Below are 22902 nucleotides of genomic sequence, written 5' to 3'. Positions count from 1 at the left end.
AAGGCAGGCCTAGGCCGGATGCCGGTTGTTGCGTGGTTGATGATGATGAATGAATTTGCTGAATTTTTTTTTAAAGTGTGATCTATCTGCTGCCACTTTCAATATTAATACGTCTGCCGGTACCTGATCAGTATGCCTATGAAGTTCTTTGTTCAAAATTGTGTCGGGCCAGAGTACACCGCTGACCTGGTAGATGCACGTGGTAACGGAGGATTGAAACTTTTGAGTAACAGTGGTGGTCACTTTCCATGCGCCGCTTACATATCACACAGAGAATATTGTCGCGGAATCACCTTCAAGTTGTTATGGTGGTATCTACGTTTCTAGATTTTAGACAAAACGACATACTGATAATGCGTCGGGCAACTCCACCGACCTCGGTGCCTCGGTCAGTAGATACAACGATATTCAGATAGACAACCCGGGTGTTTACTTTTTTGATTATTCATTTAAACGGGCGGTATACAGAGTAAATTCCAATCATATACTGTCTTTAGAAGAAGGAGAAAGCAAGGTTAACCTACGCTTGAAACTACTGTAGGAGGAAGAGTTGAAGAGGCGGGGCGATGTTGCTAGAGGCAGTGTTGTCCATGAAATCTGTAGAAAGTTTGAAAAAGGTGCATGAATCGAAATAGATTCGAAGTTGTTCTAGAAAGGGGAGGTTAAGGGAGTGGAAGCCGGAGAAGCAATACTCAGGTTATTTTTAAAGAAGAGAGAACGGTCGAATTTACGTTTCACCTTTTCTAGGGCAAGACAATCGCAGTTACGGGAGGGTCATCAGACCATATCAGAATAATACTGGAGGATACATCTAACGAGGAAATTGAATAAAATTAAAGAGGGTTGGAAGGAATTAAAATCACGCGTGGTACATAGTTAAAAGGCCGACAATTTGGCAGCCCGATTGGTGAATTTCATTCAGTGGGTGTCGAAGCAGGGCTTATTGCCGAAATATGTGGAGTTCTGATGTAGTAATATATAATATATGCTATAATAATAACGATATAATGGAATAGGAAAATGAAGTGGATGAGGACTTGAGCGGATAGCACATTAAGTGATAGCAGGAGTAAGTAAGAAGCGGGAGAGTGATCTTTGTGAAACGCAACATGAAGGGGGGAGAGGAACGGGATATACAGTCATTGAAAGGGGTGCGGTTGGAAAGGTAAGAGGGAATGTGACCAATGATATGAGAACACTGAAGGGTGAGTTTGGGCAAAACATTTTGTAATATCATTTACATTGTCGTAGGCTTTAGAAGCATGAGTACAGATATAGTAGACAGTTGCCCACCGAGTTGGTGAAGTTGACCGAGTTGGAGGTGGTGGCCCTACTTTTAACAAAGTTGCCTTAACTTACGTTATTATAGAAAGGGGAGGCATCCACCTTATATTCGCTACCATGGAAATTCACTTTACGGGAGTTGGATTTGGCAGACTTGCCCGAGGTAAAAGTTTGGAGTCGAGTAATCTGAGTATCAAACTCGAGGGTAGAATGATTAGCCGTAATAGGGTTAGTAAAAGCAGCGAATAGGAAGCTTGGATACGGCAAGAGAAAGGAAGGGTGATAGGAGTTATTAGGAAGGGAGAGAAAACTGGGAGTATTAGGCCAACAGAGCGTAGGAAGACCACAGAGGATGAAGGAAAAGGCGGGAACAAAACGCGGAAGACTTCTGGTAATTTGCCGAAGATATCTTTGTGCAGGAGCGGGGGGCTGAAGAAAATATACGGAGGATATAATAAACGGACATGTATTTGGCGGAGTGATTCGTACGGTGAGAGAATCGTAAGAAGAAGAGAAGGGGGAAAGGAAGCTTCAAATTCTTTCATCGAAGAATGTGGAGATTTTTTTTCTGCAGCCTTTGTCCCGTTCAGAAGCGGGGTTGGCTCGTTTTGATCGGTTGTGTCATTTTGCTGGTTCATAGGCCTGTTCTGGTTGGAGTCGAGGGGCTCTTAAATCACTATGTAGAGTATCAGCATTGTTTCGCCTGGCTTTTTGGCCGTTTCTTAGGTTCAATGATTAGACCAATCTCGTCAGGTGAATTCTTGTCAACTCAAACGACATGCCCATATCAGAAAAGACGCCGTTTCGACCGCAGATGCCTCATTTCGGATGTGATCATGACGTGTTAGTCCGAAGCAACATCACTAGGTGTTGGGCGCTGAACGTTGGATGCCCCGGGTGACAGTGTCCATAAAAAAACAAAAAAAAGGGAAGAGAGGCCGCGGGCTTGATGAACACCGACAGAGACACGAAACTTTTTTGATATACCTGCCACATTTCTAACTTAACCCTTCGGATCGATTTAAGCCAGCACACGAGTTCCCCTGAAACTAAGTGTTGTCGCAAAGCATGGAATTTGTGTGGTACGCCGTCAACTGTACTCATTAGATCCAGATACGCAATATATCGAAAGTGATGCTTCTTACGGTGCTTCTCTATGAGTTAGTATCTCCGCACTATGTCGCGAATATGGTTGTGTAGAATGCGTTCGAAAATCTTTACGGTATCAGATGTCAATCAGAGCCTCGCTGTGATTGGTACAGCGGAACTTGTTTATACTGAGTGTAGGCTCAGCATTCAAATGAGTGGATGTGAGGCTCATCTAACACATCTGCCGCAGTTAAAGGGTATGACGCGTGAGTTGTACATCGCCGCTCTACGTCGGAGCCCAAAAACTCTGTCCGCGATGTGGCACAACTGCAACCACTATGAAACTCGTACAAGGGGGTCAATCGTAAATAACTGGGCCGAAGCCAGGAATTCTTCTAGACCATATACTTCCATGCTACCAGATAATTTTCAGTGAGGCTTTGTGGCAAAAACCACTCCAGATAAATCCCATTGCAAACTCGGATCTGATCGCCCTCCTCGATTATGTGGTGATGGTATCCCCAATGGATTGGCGGATAACCGTAACGAAGCCATCCTTCGAGTCAACTGTCGCACTGCGTACAACGCAACACATCACAAGATAATACTAACACAGGACACATGGTCTTATTGGCTTTCCACCACGGCCACTAGGGATATATTGTATTGCAGAAGACGCAGCGTCGAGGACTTCTCTTCGCGCGTGCGAATGCATATACGTGCATATAAATTACGGATATCACAGTAAGATCGGCGGACATAGAGGACATGAAATCAATCTTCTGAATTTGCCCCACACAGAACACTACCCTGATTGGAGGCAAGGTTCCCTGAGAAGAGAAACTGAGCCCATTTTGAGCCCAAAGTCCACAATAAAATTTCTTCTGGTAACTACATATTACATATGTGGCGCAACCTTTCAAACTTCCGTTCTATCTAAGTTGTCGCTCCGATATTACACACCTATCTAACTGCAAAACCTGATCCTCATTCACTAAGTCGGTTTTCAGCAGAGGTACGCCCCTGCTGATCTTGTAGATGGTGGCACACTGGACTACCTCTTGAACAACAGGACAACATATATACCAATTTGCCGAAGCGCGCCGTTAACTCGGTCAGGTGCGGGTACAAGCGATTGTGACTCCCAAGCATGTCACTTTCTTCTGATATTTTAAATTTTCGTTTAACTTAGCTAAAGGTGGGCGACGTATGTTGCGTTTGAGGAACATCGCGACGGTTTTTTCCCATTGAGATCGTGACACTGAATTTAAGTGACCGCACATTACCGATACGCATGCACTCAATACTACACTGCTCAAGGTCAAGTTGGCTATTTCAAGATGACCCGCATAAGCAACGCATTCAACCACCGAACTAAGCTCAACTAACAGTTCATCCATATAAGTCCCATATAAATGGACTCACATTAGATTCCTGTGGGCAGCCGCGTTTCACATTAACCCACACACATTCATTGGCCGAATGCCTCCCTACTATGGAAATAGCTCTTCCATAGAGACAATTCCTGGCAGTCATACTCAAAAAAATTTGGCAACACAGATGGCCCACTCAGGTAATCAAATGCGCCCGTGAAGTCTACGAAAGTTCCAATGGCGTATTTGCACTTGTTGCCGGATGCTCTGTTGAACAGGCGCAAAGCAGACTTGGTATATTGATGCGACGGATAAGTGGATGGATGACTGCTCACTGTTTCAACGCCATCTCGACCAGAAAGAGAATACCTTGCTTCCCATATCGATGGGCGACTATAGAGTTAAAACCAGCAACTAAATTCCTTGGTTTAATGCTCGATTCAAAGAAGTTTCTTCCAGCAAATCAAAGCAGCAGCGGACAAGGCTGCAGCTGGAGTCTCGGCCTTGAGTCGACTAATGGCGAATGTTGGGGCCGTCATATCTAACAGGAGACATCTTCTTATGGGAGCAACGCAATCCGTTCTGTTCTTGGAGCGGAGATATGGACTGATACCCTCGGTTAGGTGCATGGTAAGCGCCTTACTCAAGTATAGAGACGGGAGGCTTTGGCAGTAGTGTCTGCTTATGGCACTGTCTCAGAACCGGCCGTGATAGTAATCGTGGAGGGAATCCCCTCTGTCCTCCTTGCTGAAGAGCGTAATGCTATCTACAGCCGCAAGGACAAAGACTTAAGACAGAAAAGCAAAATGAGCCAAGAAGCGGATAGACTGCGTGGCTCATCAACAATTTAGATCCGTGGCTGAACGCAACGCATAATGAGGTTGATTACTTCCTTACTCTATTTCTAAGTAGGCATGGAGCGGAGCTCTCCCAAGGCAACATTGCTAGAGAGATGTTGTGCAGCGCTAGTATGTAGATGGAGCCGTGTTGCTACTATCCTCGTCTCTGGAAAGAGGCCCTTATAATCCCTATCCTCAAGAGCGAAGACCCTTCTCTTGCTGCGAACTACCGACCCATTTATCTTCTCTCCTCTTGCTCCAAAATCCTGGAAAGATACGTCAACGACTGGTTGACCGCGCACTTGGGTCACCTCATTGTCAAAGAGCAACATGATTTCGTGATGCATAGATCTACGGCTTCAAACCTTCTGGTCTTCACCAACTTTGCTGCTGAATGCTTTTATTGACGACAGGAGGGTACATGCTATTTATTCCGATTTCTCCAAATTCTTTGATACCGTTGATCATAACATTCTCCTCTCTAAACTTTCATTACTAGACTTCCCTCCCTCAGTCATCTCCTGGCTTTCCTCCTATCTCTCATACCGTTCTAGAAAAGTTTCTTTTCATGGTTACTAATCTCGTTCCTTCTCTCCTTCCTTTGGTTTGCCCAAGGCTCTATTCTTGGCCCGCTTCTTTTCAGGTTTTTATCAATGACCTCGCCTCCATCCTCACCTGCCCGTATTTGCTTTACGCAGACGACCTGTCTCATCTCCGCTGGACTGTGCTCTCTTATAGTCCAACCTTGATCATTTAATCCGTTGATTTTCGGTCAACAAGCTAACACTAAATGTCAACAAATGCCGCTGGATGTGCTATTCGCTTAAACCCTCTACAAAATCCTTTTCCTATTCTCTCAGTGGACAACCCCTTTCACTACTGACCTCCTTCAAAGACCTGAGTGTAATATTCGACGACAAACTTCGTTTCAATTACTACTTCGTTGATATCATCAATAGAGCTACCAAAATGTCTGGTTTTATCCTACGTTCCTCCTCCGACTTTACCTCAATTCAGCCCTCTTTAACACTCGTCTATTCCCTTGTCAGAAACATCTCTACAAATTGAGTCCTTGGACTCAATTTCCTTCTCTAGTTTTAAGCGTAAAATAAGCCATTCACTTGCTCCTCCCTCTGAGGACAATATGTAATAAGGAATTCGTTTTCTGTGTATTGTCCTCATTAAAAAAAAGAAAAAAATTTTGTTCGGGCTCTTTTTGTTGCGAAGAAGATTGAGCTAAATCGGCGGAGGGACCGGATGGCAAGTGGTTCCCTGAACTAGCAACTCCCTTCCGTTGATGAAAAGAGGCAGTTCCAGACAAAAAAATCAAAAAAACAAAAGTGACTAACGGTTTCGTCCAGTGCAGAGGCAACTCTTCAGACACTGCCTCACCTCTGCCCTGGGAGCAGCGTGACCGAAAGTGGCAACAGATGGAAAAACGCTCCTTTATATCATCCCAAAAACACAATAAAGTTGCGAATTATATTGGACTAAATCGCCAGTTGTTTAAGTCTAAGCTAGACTAGGTCCCAGACAGGGAGGTGTTAAGTTGGTAGTCCGACGGTGTATTGCTGCGGTAGTCCAACATTCTGTGCATAAACGCATTCATTTACCTTACTCCCAAAGAAAAGATAGCGGCAATACAGCGATGAGCGTCATATGCAATGGCCCACAGCCCAGGCTTCTAGGCCACCTCTAACTGGTGTTCAGAGAGCTTAGTTCTGTACCACCTTCTTCCTCTCTTCTGCGGAGAGCACCCGTGGGGCCACACAATTAGATGCGTTTTCACAAAATATTACACTGCAGTTATTGCAACTTATGCTCGCCAGAATTTTCGCAAGTGCAAGTCTCCTAAATAATCTTCGTAGACGTAAATTTAACTCCGTATCCTACATCCTATACACAAAAATGTTAGAAACGAATGCGTCCCGATCCCTTTAAAAAATTAGCCTCGTTTTGGATATTATATTTTGAAAATCCCATTTTTAGAATTTATTCATTGAAATTATATCATTTTTTCAGAATCATTGGGAGCTGAATATGGTGAAATGCAAATTCTCGACCTGGAGGCGACTTGGCTAGAATCTGAACCCCGAACCCCATTCGTTTGCCTTTTATCCATTGGCTCTGATCCCACGACTCAAATTGGAAATTTGGCGAAACAGAAAGGCATAAGTAAGTTTACTTTAAATATATCCAACGCATCATTACTTTTCGAAAGAATTTATTATTCATTTTTAACGGAGCTCGAATTCCTATAATCCAATATTCCGTAGATCTGAAAGCCGTTTCAATGGGTCAGGGTCAAGAGTACCATGCAAGAAAGTTAATCATGGAATCAATGAGTGCTGGCGGCTGGGTACTCCTGCAGAACGTACATCTGTCGCTGAGCTTCTGTGCTGAAATAATCGATATGCTCGTGGAAACAGAAACGATTGAGGAATCATTCCGATTGTGGGTTACAACGGAAGTCCATAATGAATTCCCGATTGGATTATTACAGATGGCCATTAAATTTACTAATGAACCGCCGCAAGGGATCCGCGCAAGTCTTAAAAGAAGCTACCAGGTACGAATCTGCTTGGTCATTCATTATATCAATCGAACCAGGGAGAATCCGGGGCTGTGTATCGACATTATTCCCAACTGTACTCGCAAATATGGGCTTGATTGATATAAGAGAAGACTAAGTCATTTTGGCCCCCTCATTTTACTAATTAAAATTCCCTCTGATTGAAGTCTTTCAGTCAAGACTTCCTGGATTACACGTCAGCATCCCAATGGCCACCGCTGCTTTACACGGTGGCCTTCCTGCATACCATAGTCCAGGAGAGGCGTAAATTTGGACCACTGGGATGGAACATTCCATACGAATTCAATCAAGCCGATTTTGCGGCAAGCGTTCAGTTCATTCAGAATCATTTGGACGAAATGGATCCAAAGAAGGGAGTTTCCTGGCAGACGGTTTGCTACATGCTTGGCGAGGTGCAGTACGGTGGACGCGTGACGGATGATTTTGATAAACGTCTACTGACCACTTTCACACAAGTTTGGTTCTGTGAGACTTTGCTCACTCCAGCATTTGAGTTCTACAAGGGCTATAAAGTTCCAAACACTAAAAGCCTACAAGGTTTCATGGATTATATAAACAGTTTACCCACAAACGATACTCCCGAAGTGTTTGGATTACATCCCAATGCTGACATCACATATCAGATAAATACGGCAAAAGGTAAGTCCTTTTTTTAAAGACATTTTCCCTGGGATTCGTCGTCCTCACATGAAATGCTTATTCAATTACATTAATCATGGAATCCACGACCAGCATTTTAAATTCGTACAGAAAAAATATACGTATGTAATCGGAAAGGTGAAATCAGTACTTTCGTCGATAATTGTATGTTCTTGAATTCTAACGAATATGGAGAAGCGGAGAAAAGTAAATTTGCTCTCATGAAGTGATTACTTAATTTTTCACAGTACACTGAGCTTTCCTTGGAATCGATAATTTGTTCCTGTCACGATATATTATATGTTTTAAAGATTTAATATTTGCATTTTCAGGATTTAAATTGTAAGATTGTTGCTTAAAAGATAATATCGGAAAGTGGGTGTAACGCTGACTGGAGAGCGGGACTTTTCAATAAAAAGTATTCTATTCAGTGTCTGCCAAAGGCCTCTGAAGGCAGTCCATAAAAATAATGAAGTATCAAGACAACTGTACGGTGTCCTTCTTGCTCTTTAGCCCGTGTTCCTTTCAGACACTGGATCGGCTCGCCTTGATCGGTTATGAAATTTTGCTCGGTGGTAGGTCTAATGTGAATGGAGTTCGGATGAGGTTCTTAAATCACATCAAGCCATCAAGCGAACAGTCTTGGCAAATGGCTTCTCGTCTTCGCGAATTACATATTCATACTATCGAAGATGCCTCATTCGCAATTTTCTCACGATCGATGCAATTCCATATCGATTGCGGTTGTCATTATTTTAGATGTGACCATGACATGTACGCCACGGGTCCAACGCAATATATTTGTCTCAATTACCGCGAGGCACTATTCGTTGTCTTTTATAGTCGCTCAGTGCTCAAATACTTACTGGGAGTTGCCGGCTAAGCTATCACCTGTGGAAGCTAGGGATATCTATGGACAATGTCTGCAAAGTAATCTGCTATACATGTCCCTGGACAGTGTCCGGCACTTGTGAAAAGTAGGTTGAGGCAACCGGGAGAACACTTAATAAGGAACTCCAGCCTGCCTTAATAAGGAACTCCCGCGGCGGAGAATTCGCAATTCTTCTTGCTAAGAACCCAAGTCTCCGAGGAGTACATGAGGACTGGCAACATCATTGTCTTACAGTAAGAGCTTTGACCTTATTGTAAGACGTTTCGAGCGGAACAGTTTTTGTAAGGTGAAATAGGCTCTGTTGGCTGACAACAACCGTGCGCGGATTTGATCATCGTAGCTGTTTTCGGTTGTGAGGAGAAATTATCTAAGTTGTATTCTCCTATCTTTATTCTTCCCGTGTAACCAGTGCGGTTTGATGTTGTTGGTTGTTTGGTTTAGATCAATAACAGATGTCAAGTTGAAATACGTGGAAGTAAAGAATACACTAAAATTCCTGTCGCCTATAGGCATGCTTTCCTTGTTCTTCTTCTTCAGCCTTTGTTCCGTTCAAAAGCGGAGTCGGCTCGTTCTAATCGCGCCATTTTCTTCTGTCAAAGGCCTGATCTGACCGCAGTCGTGACGCTTTCAAATCCCTATCTAACGTATCAAATCACGGTTGTTTCGGTAGACCTTTTGGTCGTTTACCATCGACTTCAATGTTCAGACCAATCTCGGTACGTGAATTATCGTCAGGGCGACTTACATGACCATACCATTGCGAAACCTCTACTCGGACGAGCAGAAGGACCGCATTGTAAGGGCATTCTTCCTTGCGCACCCCGTATGGGATGATGACGTCGACCTGGAGAGCGCAGAGGACTGTCCACTTTTCTCTATAAAAGAGTTGAAACAGGCAGTCCTCTCAATGAAAAATATTTCAGCAGAGGTATACAAACTGGTATTCCAACACCGGCCAAACCTACTACTCGGTGCATTCAACGCTTGCCTGAAAGAGGGCATTTTCCCTGCTCGTTGGAAGGTTGCAAGGGAAAGGCGACCCCGAATTGCCGCCTTCATACCGCCCACTATGTATGCTTGCCACTGCTGAGAAAGTGCTCGAAAATCTCATCAGAGGTAGACTCGCTGAAGCGATACGCGCTGCTGGAGATTTATCTCCCCGGTAGTTTGGTTTTAGAGCAGGGTGATCGACAAATGATGCTGTCATGCAAATCGTGGACGCCGACGAGCAGAGGCACATAGGCGCCGAATTCGACGGGTGGTGCTCCTAGTAACACTTGACGCCAGAAACGCCTTTAATTCCGTAAGATGGAAAGACATTCTAAGAACACTATATAATACTTTCAACGTGCCGAACTATTTCTTACGGATATTGAGGGACTATCTGAGGAACCGCTCCCTGCTCTATGAAACACTAGAGGAGGATGGAGGTCACGTCGGGGGTAGCATAAGGATCCATCCTAGAGCCGGAGCTCTAGAACGCTACCTACGATAGTCTACTTAAACTCGACATGCCAGAAGAGTCGCACCTGGTCGGCTACGCAGATGATGTCGCAGCGCTTGTTGCTGGACGCGCTCTCGAACAGGTGCAAAGCAGACTCGGCATATTGATGGAACGGGTAAGCGGATGGATGACTACTCATGGTTTCAACCTTGCACTGGAAAAAACCGAAGTAGTCATCCTGACTAAAAAGAGAATTCCGATCCTGCGTCCCATATCGTTCGGCGAGTCGATAATGGAGTCAAAATCAGCGGTAAAGTACTTCGGGTTGACTCTTAACTCAAAGATGAGCTTTTCTGAGAAAATCAGAGCAGCAGCGAATAAGGCTGCAGCTGAAGTTTCGGCGTTAAGTAGGCTAATCGTAAACATTGGGGGTCCTATGTCTAGCAGGCGACGTCTCCTGATGAGTTCAACGCAGTCTGTCTTGATTGTTCTGCCCGGTTGCTCCGTCCGTCAACCCGCTGCCAACAGGTAGGCGAGCCACTCAAGCGGGTGCGATTCGAGTCGCGGTGAGTTGTGCTACCTTGGTATGGAGCTCAGATGAATCTCCGCTAAGCGGCTCCATACTGTAGCGCCTCCACACTACCCCACCCCCGGCTGATATTGGGTTCCAGCGACAAAACCCGACTCCTGGCCTGCCAATTTTAGGGGCGCAGATCACGCGCCGTGCACCTTTCTTCCCCGAGACCTCAGCCTCAGGGACAAAAGGCTTTAACTTGGACACGAAGACGTTCTTGCACCTCTATATTTCATATGGACCCTTATATGGTGGTAAGGACTTCTTGGAAGCATCCACGCGCACTAAGCCTTGGGTGCAGACGTCTAGGTCTTTGGGGGCGTTAACCTTCGTCTAAGAATGACGGGATGGCATGGGTGATTTTAATTTTGCCACGGCGTCCGGGGTAAGCGCAAAAGCCCCGATGGGCTGTACCTAGGCGAACTAGAATGAAGGACAGGACTCGCGACCACGAAGAGCTATCGTATGCTGTTAAAGCGGCCTTCAGTGTCTATGCCAATCCTCCGATCCACAGATGAACGCCTCTTACTTTGCAACTGCTGGTGATTTTGTTCGAAATCTGGCGAAAGTTTGTTTCATAACCATTCAGTCCACCTGAGATGAGTTTTTCAAAGGCCGACGACGGCAAGGCGCGATAAGAAAGTACCGAGCTCCTTTTTTTTACGGGGCACCAATTTGGTTGATTCGTTTATATTTAATAATTATAAATCATTTATTTATTAAAATTAAAAAGAATGCTTTTAGGAGTTCTTATTTTATTCATGATTCACTGCTGATTGTGTTCTGCCCGGTTACTCCGCCAGGCTCGTGGCTGTCAACCTGCCACAAACACTGTAGCGCCTTCACAGCCCGTTGAAAAATCGTAGCCGTCACCTCCCCGTAAAAAGTAATGATCCTTAAAATAGGTGGTATTTAGATATCATTATGATAAAGTTTGATTTGTCGGTTGATAAAGAGAGCATAGATAATACGCAGAAAGAAAAAGAAGGCCCCCTTTTTATAACATCGTTGAAGACTTGTGGCGGTCATCCCCGCTGAAATATTATTGTGCTCTGGAAAGGGGTTACTTTCGTAACATTAATAAGCTTGTTGGCAGGACATTCGTAGTCGTAGGTGCAAACAAGGTGCCAGAGGGGTGCTACCCTGTGTCCCTACATCCCCGTTACCTGCGTGAGTGCGGGAGGGGTTGGAAGGGTAAGGGGCACCCCTCTCAGCATTCCTCCTTGCAAGTCTAGGCGATGATTGTCCTATCAATAAGCTTATTAATGTTACGAAAATCACCATCTTGCAGGCACTGTAACTTTTTAAAAAGAAGTAACCGTTAGGCGTTTTTAGCGGGGATTGAAAGGAGAGACTATCTTATTCTTTCTCCCTTTACTTTCTCCTACATGAGAGAAGCGAGATGCATGGTTTAACAACCTGCTACCTTGGGTTTTCACTTTAAGAGTACCGAAATATCTCAACAACATACGAACGGTGGACGAATTACAAATCTTCGAGCAAAGGCGTCTATTTTCAGAACTGTTGCAGTTCTCGAAGAGCAAGATACATAACTTGGTGAAGCTGAACGCCCACGACAGGTTCTATCAATATCAAGAGCCAATTCTCCTCTACAATTCGATTACAATCAAGACTACCATTACACAATGCGCCAAAATGTTCTCATTGATATAATGGTTATATTGCACTTATGCCATATTGTCAGGCTTTGAAGTTTCAGTAAAAAATGCTTGGCATATGTTATTTTACTGGCAAGCTCAATCAGCCACCACTAACTAAGCCGCCAGAGCCATTTCTAACTGATATTGCTGGAGCTACTTAAGAAGCCAAACAGTTTTTACATATTCGGAAATAAAATGCATACTTTCAAATTGAATCGTTTGAGGCGACGAACATTATAAAATATGGTAATTTCTCATCTTGGAAAATCCGCAGTTTCTGCAAATTTACACATACAGAACAAGGTCTGCCGGATTCAGCTAGTTCTGTATATAGTAAATTAATAACGAAATGACAGCAGGTAGGAGGTGAATCTTCTGTTTTAAAATGATGCTTAAAGATGCCAAAAGTAGATACAAAAACAGACGGGTGTGTGTGTGACGAGGGAGAAGCTACAGCTTCTGAGCACTCAGGCCCTGTTGACTATTGTACTCGCCACCCTCATCTGACGGAATATTCCGGATTCCTTAACGTATCGCCGGATTTCCGTTAGTGGATGTGATGCTACCCGTCGCAACTGGAGAACATCCGCACCAAAGATCTGATGCCTGATGCGTTCATTAGCGTGGCATTCACATAAGAAATGCTCCGTGGATTTCGCTTTCTCATTACAGGAAGGACATGTATCATCCTGAATAATTCCTCTTCTGAACATATGCCGCACTTGTGAATTATGGCCTGTCAGAATGCCCACAATACTCCTGCAAGTCCTCCCGCTTTTCGACAGGATAAACTTTACGGTACGCATCTTTAGTTCTGGTAGGAAAAGTATGGTGTGTAGAGTAGCATTTAGGCTCTGCCACTTGTCATTGTAAGAAGCTTGTTCCCTGTTTTGAAGGTAGTCTTAGCCAATGCTAGTGATACTCCAATTGCTGATTCCGGTCCCGGAATAGGGGAGATTGACCCCTCTTTCGCTAAAGCATCCGAGATTTCATTTCACTCTACGCCACAGTGGCCAGGTACCCAGAGTAGTTCCACCGTATAGAATCTAGAGATAGAGTTCAAACGGTTTTGCATTCCTGAACGATTTTCGAGGTGATCAAAGAACTACTCAATGCCCTCAATGCCGCTTAGCTATCACTGCAGATTGCGATGCGGATGCCCTCCAACCGCTCGTCAGTCGTCCAGTTTGCCGCCCTTAGGATCGCATAAACTTCGGCTTGAAAAACGATTGCATATTGTCCCAAAGGAAAAGCCCACTTCTCGTTTTTATTCGAGAGGTAGACTCCGCCCCCCCCTCCCCCCCGGCTCCGTATATCCCGCCACGCATTCCTCTGGGACTTTCCAGTTCTTTCTACGCTTCAGGGTAGCTTAATATCTTCTACCAAACAGATGTATGGGGACACGTAACTCGAAAGGCATTATATGAACTGAATTCAGTACTCCCAGTAACTCTTCCAATGCTCTGTGTCCACGTCCGTTGTTTCTCCGTAGATCTAATCGAATTAGTCTAGAAGCTGCATTGCACTGCTTTGAATAAATATATCCAGTTGCTGCACATTGAGTAGTGCATTAAGAGCTGCCCCGGATGTCGTGCTCATGGCACCAGTGATACCCAGACACACAGTTCTTTGCAGTGCAACTAGTTTACGGTGAAAACCTTTTTGTCTCACCTTAACCCACCACACTACGGACGCATAAACGAACATCGGCCTAATGATAGCAACGTACATCCACATTACCACGTGAGGCCTGAGTCCTCATTTCGAGGCATAGGTTCGTCTGCACAGCCCATAAGCTCGTTTCATTTTTACCTCTACATGTTTGTTCCAAAGAAGTTTTTTATCTAGAGTGACTCCCAAATATTTTACTTCTTCGGAGAGTTCAAGGGTAGTACCCCTCCTCTCAGGGAGGCAAAGTCCATCAAGTTTTCTCCTTTTTGTGAATAATACCATTGTGATTTTATTTGGATTAACTGAAAGGCCATGTCTGGGGCACCAACTGTCTATTAAATCAATGGCACGTTGTACATTTCTACACACCATTCCAAGATCCTGATCAACAGCAAGCACAGCCACGTTATCAGCATAAGCTTGTGGGTGTGTTGGCAAATTTTGCAGTTCGCATAGTAACGAGTCGATCAGCATAATCCACAGAAGTGGCGAAAACCTATCTCCTTGCTGTCAGATAGCGATCCACACCCACCTCAGCGCACATCAATCTCTGCATTAGCATAGCATGGATCCACTTAATTAAAGCATCATCAACACCATGCGCTCTAGCGGCATCACAAAGTTTTTGAAAAAGCACTCATTCAAAAGCCCCTCCAATGCCCACGAATATCCTCGTTGCGTAGTCACCATTCAAAGTTGCATCCTCTATCTTTGTAACGAAAGAATGAAGAGCAGACTCACAGGACTTTCCACGCTGGTAAGCACGTTGGTTTTCATTAAGTGGATGCGACCTAAGTGCGTTTCCACGCTTCACCAGTCTCTCCAAACCTTTCAGAAAGAATGAAGTCAAACTGATCTGTTTGAAGTTCTTTGGATTAGAATAGTCATTTTTCCCCGGGTTCGGTATGAAGACTATCTTAACCTTTCGTCAAGAGGAAAACACGTAGTCCAGAGCAAGACATCCTCGAAAAATGTTTCTTAGAGATTGCTCTAAGTGCTTCATACCCTCCTTTAGCATTGCCAGATAGATTCCATCCATGCCAGGTTGAAAGGACAGCTCTCACCTTTTCATTGGTAACAATTGCTTTCGCAGTGTTCTAGTTTCCCTTGCAACACTTGCGTGTTGAAGGGGTTGCAAGAACCGTCAATTCTCCCTCTGCCACTTCTCTCACCCGTTCTCTCGGATGGTGTACTTCCAGGAGGCTCTGTACTGAATCCAGTCTGGAGCTCATGCAATTGCCGTCGGGTTTTCTAAAAGAGTCCAACTTGGCCGACTCATCCCTTTTGAGGACTCTGCACAGCCTTGAAGTCTCTCTTTCGCTTTCCAGTTCCTCACAGTACGCTCTAAAGGAATCTCGTTTTGAACACCTAACGAGCCTCTTATATTCACGCTGTGAGTTTCTGAAATTTAACCAGTCTTAACAGACGGGTAGACGGACACGTAAACCGATTTTAATAGGGTTTATTTTTATCAAAGCCATCAAAACAAAAACTTATAAATTTAAGTTAGATCAGTAAAATATTTAGCCATTCCATTACTGAAAGCTGTGGCCAATTTTTCTCAATTAATTAGGCTGGTTTTTTTCACTAAAACATACAACTAAACTTCGCACCTGTACTTCTTTCATCATAAAATACGAAAGTTAGTTCTCCCCATCTCCCAGTCCAGCTTGTATCAAGATAGCAGGAATTCAATTGCTACACATAGTCGAAACCCTATGGGGAGATGCGTGGAAAGTAAGCTTCTTCCTTCTCAATCCTTCCGGAAGTGGATCTTTGAAGTTTACTTCAAGACAATCTTATCTTTATTAGGTGAATTATTATTTCCCTCGTTAATAAAATTACAACGGAGTGGCTGGGGGAAGCTCCAAGCTGCCAACGTATGGTGGGATAACATTTTCAGTTTTATGTTGTTTCTATGAGTCGGCGAGGGATGAGACTATTGTTATTCTCGATGGAATATTTTCGATTTCCCAAATAGTTTATCTTTTTTGGAGAGAGTCTCGTGCTATCGATGACCTAGTTAGAAAATAATCGGGCGAAGCCAGAATGAAGCGGAAATTACAACAGAGTTCCTACTTAACGTAGGATATTGGATACGGTGGAGTTTGTTGTGTAGCAAAAGGTCAAATATTTAGTAATGGGAGGAAGAAAGTTAAATGAGAAATTGCATTCGTACTTTACGTTTAGTTGCAATTTACAGGTTGATAGCTTCTTCATTTTTATGATTAGCGGATGAACCGAGAGATAACCTAATCTAATTCCAGCAGTGGAAGCGTAGGTTTCAATTTTCGCATTGCTGCCCTTGTTTCGATAGTTAATCAGTTGATTTTCACTATTCATTAAAATTAATTATGTGGACGTAAATTGCTACGGCTAAGCCTTTACGTGGAAGGGGTGTGGAACTGATTGAATTTCCTCGTCAACGTCATGGCCAATTCTGCATGGAATTCTGAATGGACCCACATAATTAATTTCATTTTCTATTCACTTCCATGAGCTGATGATGTTTAATGCACATTACTGCATTATTAGCTTAGGTATGGGAAAGAGCCATTTCAATGAGTCGAAAAGTTTCGCATTTGGATGTGGAAACTAGATTTGTGGTGGGTGATTGATTTAAGCTTGAATTAAAACTATCCACTGGCGGGTTCGAAAACCATTTTGTAGTTGTATGATTTCAATATCTCCTGCATAAAGCCTAACAAAGCTTTTCCAAGCAGAAGAGGATTTATGTCAAATTGAATTTTTCGTCCGAATTGGCAGATATCATTTAGGTCGAATTTAGGGTCTATTAGTTTATTGTGTTGTCATTGTCATTTAGCTTCATGGCAACCCAAGCAAAAATCACTATTCCGCCAGAGGTGCTCAGAGGTGGCGGTGAGGAAGACGCGCGGCAACCCTGCCGGCTGAACCAAAACCAAGTGGCCGAGGAGAACCTCCATAGTGGCTTGCCGGCCGTGATGCAGTGGGCGAATGCTCCAAAGGTCTAATCAGGGCGATCAGACTCGAACCGGGAACCGGGATAGCCCCTGGACTCTCATATTTCGGGTGAACTCCCGTTGTATGTGAGCCTTCTTTTTCTTCAGCCTTTGTCCCGTTCACAAGCGGGGTCGGTTCGTCGTGATCGGCTTCGCCATTTGGCTCTATCGAATGCCTGATCTGGGTGCAATCTCGAGGCTTTCAAATCCCCATCCAGCGTATCAAGCCACCGTTGCTTAGGTCCGCCTTTTGGTCGTTTACCATCGACTTCGATGTTCAGACCAATCTTGGCAAGTGAATTCTCGTTTGCACGAATTGCGTGACCATACCATCGAAGACGCCTCTCTCGCAACTTTTCCACGATCGGTGCAATCCCATAACGATCGCGGATATCCTCATTTCGGATGTGATCTAAACGTGTGACGCCACTAGTCCAACGTAGCATCTTCGTCTCCATTACCGCAAGACGCCGTTCATTGTCTTTTATGGTCGGTCAACACTCAGAACCATAGAGAGCGACTGGACGGACGACATTGTGGTTAAATTTAGATTTGAGACGTTCGTTGATACGTCGATCACAAAGGACACCAGTTGTGGAACGCCACTTCATCCAGGTTGCGTTAATGCGTGAAGCAATTTCATAACGCAGCTCTCCATTGGCTGATAGCGTTGACCCGACGTATTTAAATCGCTCAGTTCTGGGCAGATCACTGCCGCTGACAGTGATTGTGCCTGTTTCATGGGGATCGGTCGTCAAAAATTCAGTTTTGTTTAAATTCAATCTGAGACCGTGTTGCATGAGGCGATCATTCCATTTTTGAACAAGTTGCTCCAGATCATTTTTGCTATCAGATGCTAGGAAAACATCATCTGCATAAAGCAGTGTGTAGGGCGCTGGATGTTGGATATCCCGTGTAACGGTGTCCATAACAAGGATAAAGAGGAGTGGTGAGAGGGCACTTCCTTGATGAACTCCAACAGAGACACGAAGCGGTTTTGATACACCCGCCATACTTCGGACTTTACTTTTCGGATCGTGGTAGAGCAATTGAACCCAGCGCACGAGTTCTTCTGGCACGAAGTGTTGTCGTAAAGCATACCTGATGAGTTCGTGTGGTACACGGTCAAACGCTTTCTCTAGATCCAGACAGGCAATGTAAAGAGGGCGATGCTTCTCACGGTGTTTCTCCATGAGTAACCGCGCAGCGTGTATTACGTCAGTAGTTCCCCAGTTCTTGACAAATCCGGCTTGATTCATGGTTATTTCAACGATTTCGCGAATACGGTTGTCAAGAATGCGTTCAAAAATCTTCATGGTATGGGAAAGTAACCGGTTCGGACGATAATTTGAACATTCTGCTGGACTACCTTTCTTTTTCCATATTGGAACAGTGGTACTTTCTTGCCAGTCAGATGGTGTTCTTCCTTCCTGAATAACCCGGTTAAAGAATTCACTCAGCCACGGTGTTGGGTCCCAGCTCTTCGCTTTCCAGAGCTCAGATGCGATGTCGTCAGGTCCTGTTGCTTTCCCCGATTTCATTTGTTTTATTGCCTCCTCGACTTCAGTTGCGCTGACTGGTGGAACTGCTCCCAATGTCGGGCATGATTGTGGAAGTGGAGGATGAGCAAATTCTTCAGTTGAAATCTGCTCGAAATATTCTCGCCATCTATCCGTTGCGCCTCGACGGTTCGTAAGCAAAGTACCGTTCTTGTCATTAACACAACAGAAATGTTCGATATCCTGTGTGCGTTCATCACGGCTTTTAGGAAGTCGATAAAGATCTCTCTCGCCATCCCGAGTGTCCAGTTTATCGTAAAGATTTTTGAAATGGTTTGCTCGGGTGACAGCGACCGCTTTCTTTGCTTCCCGGTTGGCATTCTTATAAATTTGCCAATTAGCAGGTGTTTTATCGTCGAGAAATTTGTGGTAGAGGCGTTTCTTTTCACGGACCTTCATTTCAACATCATCATTCCAAAGCCAAGTATCTCGGTTGATGTACCGCTTACCCGACTTGGTGACCCCGAGGGTTGCAGAGGCCGCTTTGTGGATCGTGTCTTTCATTTGGTTCCATGATTCTTCCACATTCGTAATGGTTGGCAATCGTATGAGTGAGACCGTGTCTCTTTTCTTCTCACCAAATCGCCACCATTTAATGCGCGGCGGACCAGTGCGTTCCTCACGCCGTTTTATCGGTGGCTTAATTCGCAGGACGGCAATCAACGGCCGATGTTGAGGTGTGATGGTCTCATAGGGAACGACTTTGCAATCAGTGACAGTGGTAAAATGTTGGCGTCTTATGAGAATATTGTCGATTTGCGTTTTATTGTTCCCACTATAAAATGTGGGCAGATGAGATAATCGTTTGATGAACCATGTATTCATAAGTACAAGGTCATGGGTGTCCGCAAAATCGATTATACGCTCGCCACCTTCATTGCGCGCTCCGAACCCCTTTCCCCCATGGCACCTGTTTCCGTCTGCCTTTTCAACCACATGACCATTAAGGTCGCCGGCAATGATTATGCAATCGTCAGCAGGCACGTGATAAGTCTTTTCATCGAGAAGTTGCCAGAAGGCATCTTTCTCGGCATCAGGTCGACCTGTCTGTGGTGCATACGCGGTGAAGAAGTGAATGGTGCGATCAGCTGATATAATGGTAAGCTTCATCAACCGATCATCAAATTGTTCGACTTCTTTAATGGCATCACGGACACCCTCTGAGATGGCAATGCCAACACCATATTGAGTGTGTGGGTTACCAAAATAGAGAAGTTTGTAGCCATTTTTACCGCGTTCGCGTTCAATGTCGCAGCTTTTGGCACCAGACCATTGGGTTTCTTGCAGAGCGCAGATGTCAATGCACCTTTTCCGAAAGGCTCTTGCGAGTTCCTCGGTCTTTCCAGTTAGGGTACCAACATTTAACGTGCAGACACGTATTTGTTTTGTTCTGACGCGGTCCATGCGTCAAGAACCCTTACCCATTTCTCGACAGGACCGGGGCCCGTCCTGCCGCGTCGACTGAGGTGGATGCCCTAGCATTTCTCCGAGGCTTGTGACTCAATCCGATCATCATGTTTGTAACGACATTCTGTGCATTCTCTTGGTCGACCTGTCGCGGGGCCTGTCACCAAGAGAGATCAAGTAGGATTTAGCATAGTAGAATAACTCCAACTATACTCTATTTATCTCTTTCCCTGATCTCAGCATTTTATTTTTGGTTTACTGAGGATAGTACAGAGTACGTTGCCTCAAACCCTCCTCCTTTACCTGGGTTTGGGACCAGCACACTATGTTAATAGCATGGCGGAGTTCAACTCGGTTATTTGCGGTTGGCCCCCTAGTGAGAGCTTCATGTGGGTTGTTGGTTACGCTCAAGCGAGAAGAGCCCTTCGGGCCTCGGCGTGGTGTTGCGTTTCAACACGGGTGCCGTACTCCTTAGTTCGGTAGAGATTTAGGTAGGTCTTGCATCCACAAGTATGAATGCTAAGCCATGCACTTGGTATAGACTGGTACCGTTGGTACTTGTCTCAGCGGGGCTCTGATTGCGGTCACAAAATCAATCCATGTCCGTAGAGGACCGTGGGATTAATTCTCCACGACAGGTACCCACGTAAAACACACAAGGACTCACTATTCTCTTACATATTATCTCCGTGAGACTGCGCCTTAAAACCATTAAATCACTACGCCATTCTCTAGATATGTGGAGGTGGCACCAATGATTTATACCCAAATACTATTCTCGGATTTCAGGCTCGGAGTCCTGGCAGTCTTAGTTTAATCGGCCTTTTTTGACCAATCATCATCATCAACCACGCAACAACCGGTATCCGATCTAGACCTGCTTTAGTAAGGAACTCCAGACATCTTGGCTTTGCGGCCGAGGTCCACCAATTTGATATCCCTGACAGCTGTCTGGCGTCCTGTCTTACGTCTTATTGACCCTCCTTATATATTTCTAGCATAGATATTGCCCCCATAGGCTCGAACGAGTTCGCAATTTTTCTTGCGAGGAACCCAAGCCTCCGAGGAAGACATGAGAGCTAGCAATTTGTAAGTTGAAATAAGCTCTCTTGACAGCCAACAACAGCGCGCGTCATTGCTATTATTGGTTGTGATTTTCAAATCTAGGCCTCAAAGTTGTAATCTCCTATTTTTATGGTTCTCGTGTGACCAGTGCTATTCGATGTGCTATTCGACGTTGCCACCATGTACTTCGTCTTCCCCTTAGTAATGCGCAGCCAAAGATCGCGCGCCGCCTGCTCGATCTGGATGAAAGTAAACTGTACATCTTAGGTTGTTCTGCCCATAATTTCAATATTTTTTTACCATTGAAGCCTTAAAAGTGGGGTTATGGCATGACGTGTCTCGAATTCATCCCATGTATGCCAGCTAGTTTGGACTCAATCCCCATGTATTACCTATGATTCTTTTTGTGATCAAAAGTGCCCATTTTTGAAACTTTGAAAAAGAACATGAATATTTAAAGCAAGGGCAAGAGGAAATTCAACGTCAAGATTTAATGACACGTCAACCAGGAAACTTGTCTTACTAGGATTTGTCCTGAAATTCTCCGATTTAGGTGGATATAAACTCTAGTTTCTCTAAGGTTTTAACAAGGATTTTTATTGGTCTATAGGTTTTCTTCTCAATTAATAGGCTCCGCTTATAGTGCTTCCAATTTGTGGAGGTACGGAGGTAGTCTGCCGTGCAGTAGTTCACCATTTCTTCTATTTTCGTAGTTGGTGCGACCAGAGAATAATAGGAGAAATAATCAATCGCTACTGAGTTGTCCTACATATTCCTAGACTCCCCCATTATCCTAATTCGTGTTATCACTAAATCACCGAAAATAAAGGCGTTTACTGGAAATGGTGTATCGGATTGGATGAATATTTATGTGCTTGGTTTTACCGCGCTATGTCCTGCCCCTAAGCTTTGATTTGTCGGATAATAACAATTAATTGCGAAAGACAAGTATTCAATGACTAGGATCATTCTGTGTAGTTTAAAATGTTATATCTTTTGCCAGTTTTATTTTGATTTCCCAACTATTGAATCGTGTGCGGTGGGAATCCCAGTTGAAGTTACGTTTCCTAACCGGGCGGAGTCATTGACTTTTCAATGCACTGCTGACTGCAAATAGTCATTGTCACATATTTTCTTCTTCATAATTTTTTGTACTAAACCTTATCACTTTTTTAGCTGCCTCCAAAATCCCAAAAATCATTTAATATTTCTAGACGTTAATGTAGCAATTTTTCAATACTTCTAAAAACTCCAAAACCCTAAAATCCATTAATTATTTCCAAATTTTAATCTAACAGTTTTCTAATATTTCGAAAACTATCATTACCCTTTCTTGCTGCTTTCAAATAAGCTTGTTAATGCTGCATGTTATTAAGCGTGTTCCTAACGTTTGTTTCTGGTTAAAACGAAATGAATGCTGATGCAAATTGATTCTGTGATCTTGGTGATATAATGAGGTCGGTTCAAGCCATATATATATATTATGGGAAAATTTTGGGCAGCTTTTCATAGCTGACGAGTCGTTTGAGGTTAAGGTCTGAACTCCCCCCAAAATTTAAAAAAAATGTCGGGACATTGGGCAACTAAGGAAAGTTAAACGATAGTCAACTGATTCGGGAGGAGCAAATGTGGGAAGCTAGAGGAAGTCGGTTGTTTTTGCGAGGAAGTCCGCTTTGGCACGGTAGTGGTGTAGTGGCACTTTGAGGAAGAAGTGACTATAATTTAAAAGTAAAGAAAATAATGGTGTAATTTGTATTTGGGGGAGGTAACTTGTTCACCAGTATTCCTCGCTGACGGTAGTTAGTGGATGTATAGTAGTATGTTTTCGAGA

General features: G+C 44.1%; 1 protein-coding gene across 2 annotated transcripts in view; it reads left to right on the top strand.

Moving 5' to 3' along the window:
- LOC119660242 (dynein heavy chain 5, axonemal) overlaps positions 1–22902 on the top strand; it is a 207522-nt gene that overhangs the window by 112745 nt on the left and 71875 nt on the right. For both annotated transcript variants that reach the window (XM_038068695.1, XM_038068696.1), the window contains 3 exons: positions 6608–6760; positions 6862–7154; positions 7325–7817. In XM_038068695.1, coding sequence (XP_037924623.1) covers positions 6608–6760; positions 6862–7154; positions 7325–7817 — 939 coding nt within the window. The remainder of the gene's footprint in view (positions 1–6607; positions 6761–6861; positions 7155–7324; positions 7818–22902) is intronic.

The sequence above is a fragment of the Hermetia illucens genome, chromosome 6 (genome assembly GCF_905115235.1).
Source record: "Hermetia illucens chromosome 6, iHerIll2.2.curated.20191125, whole genome shotgun sequence".
NCBI lineage: Eukaryota > Metazoa > Arthropoda > Insecta > Diptera > Stratiomyidae > Hermetia > Hermetia illucens.
Note: the sequence above shows the minus strand (reverse complement) of the source record. Positions and strands in the feature narration are given on the sequence as shown.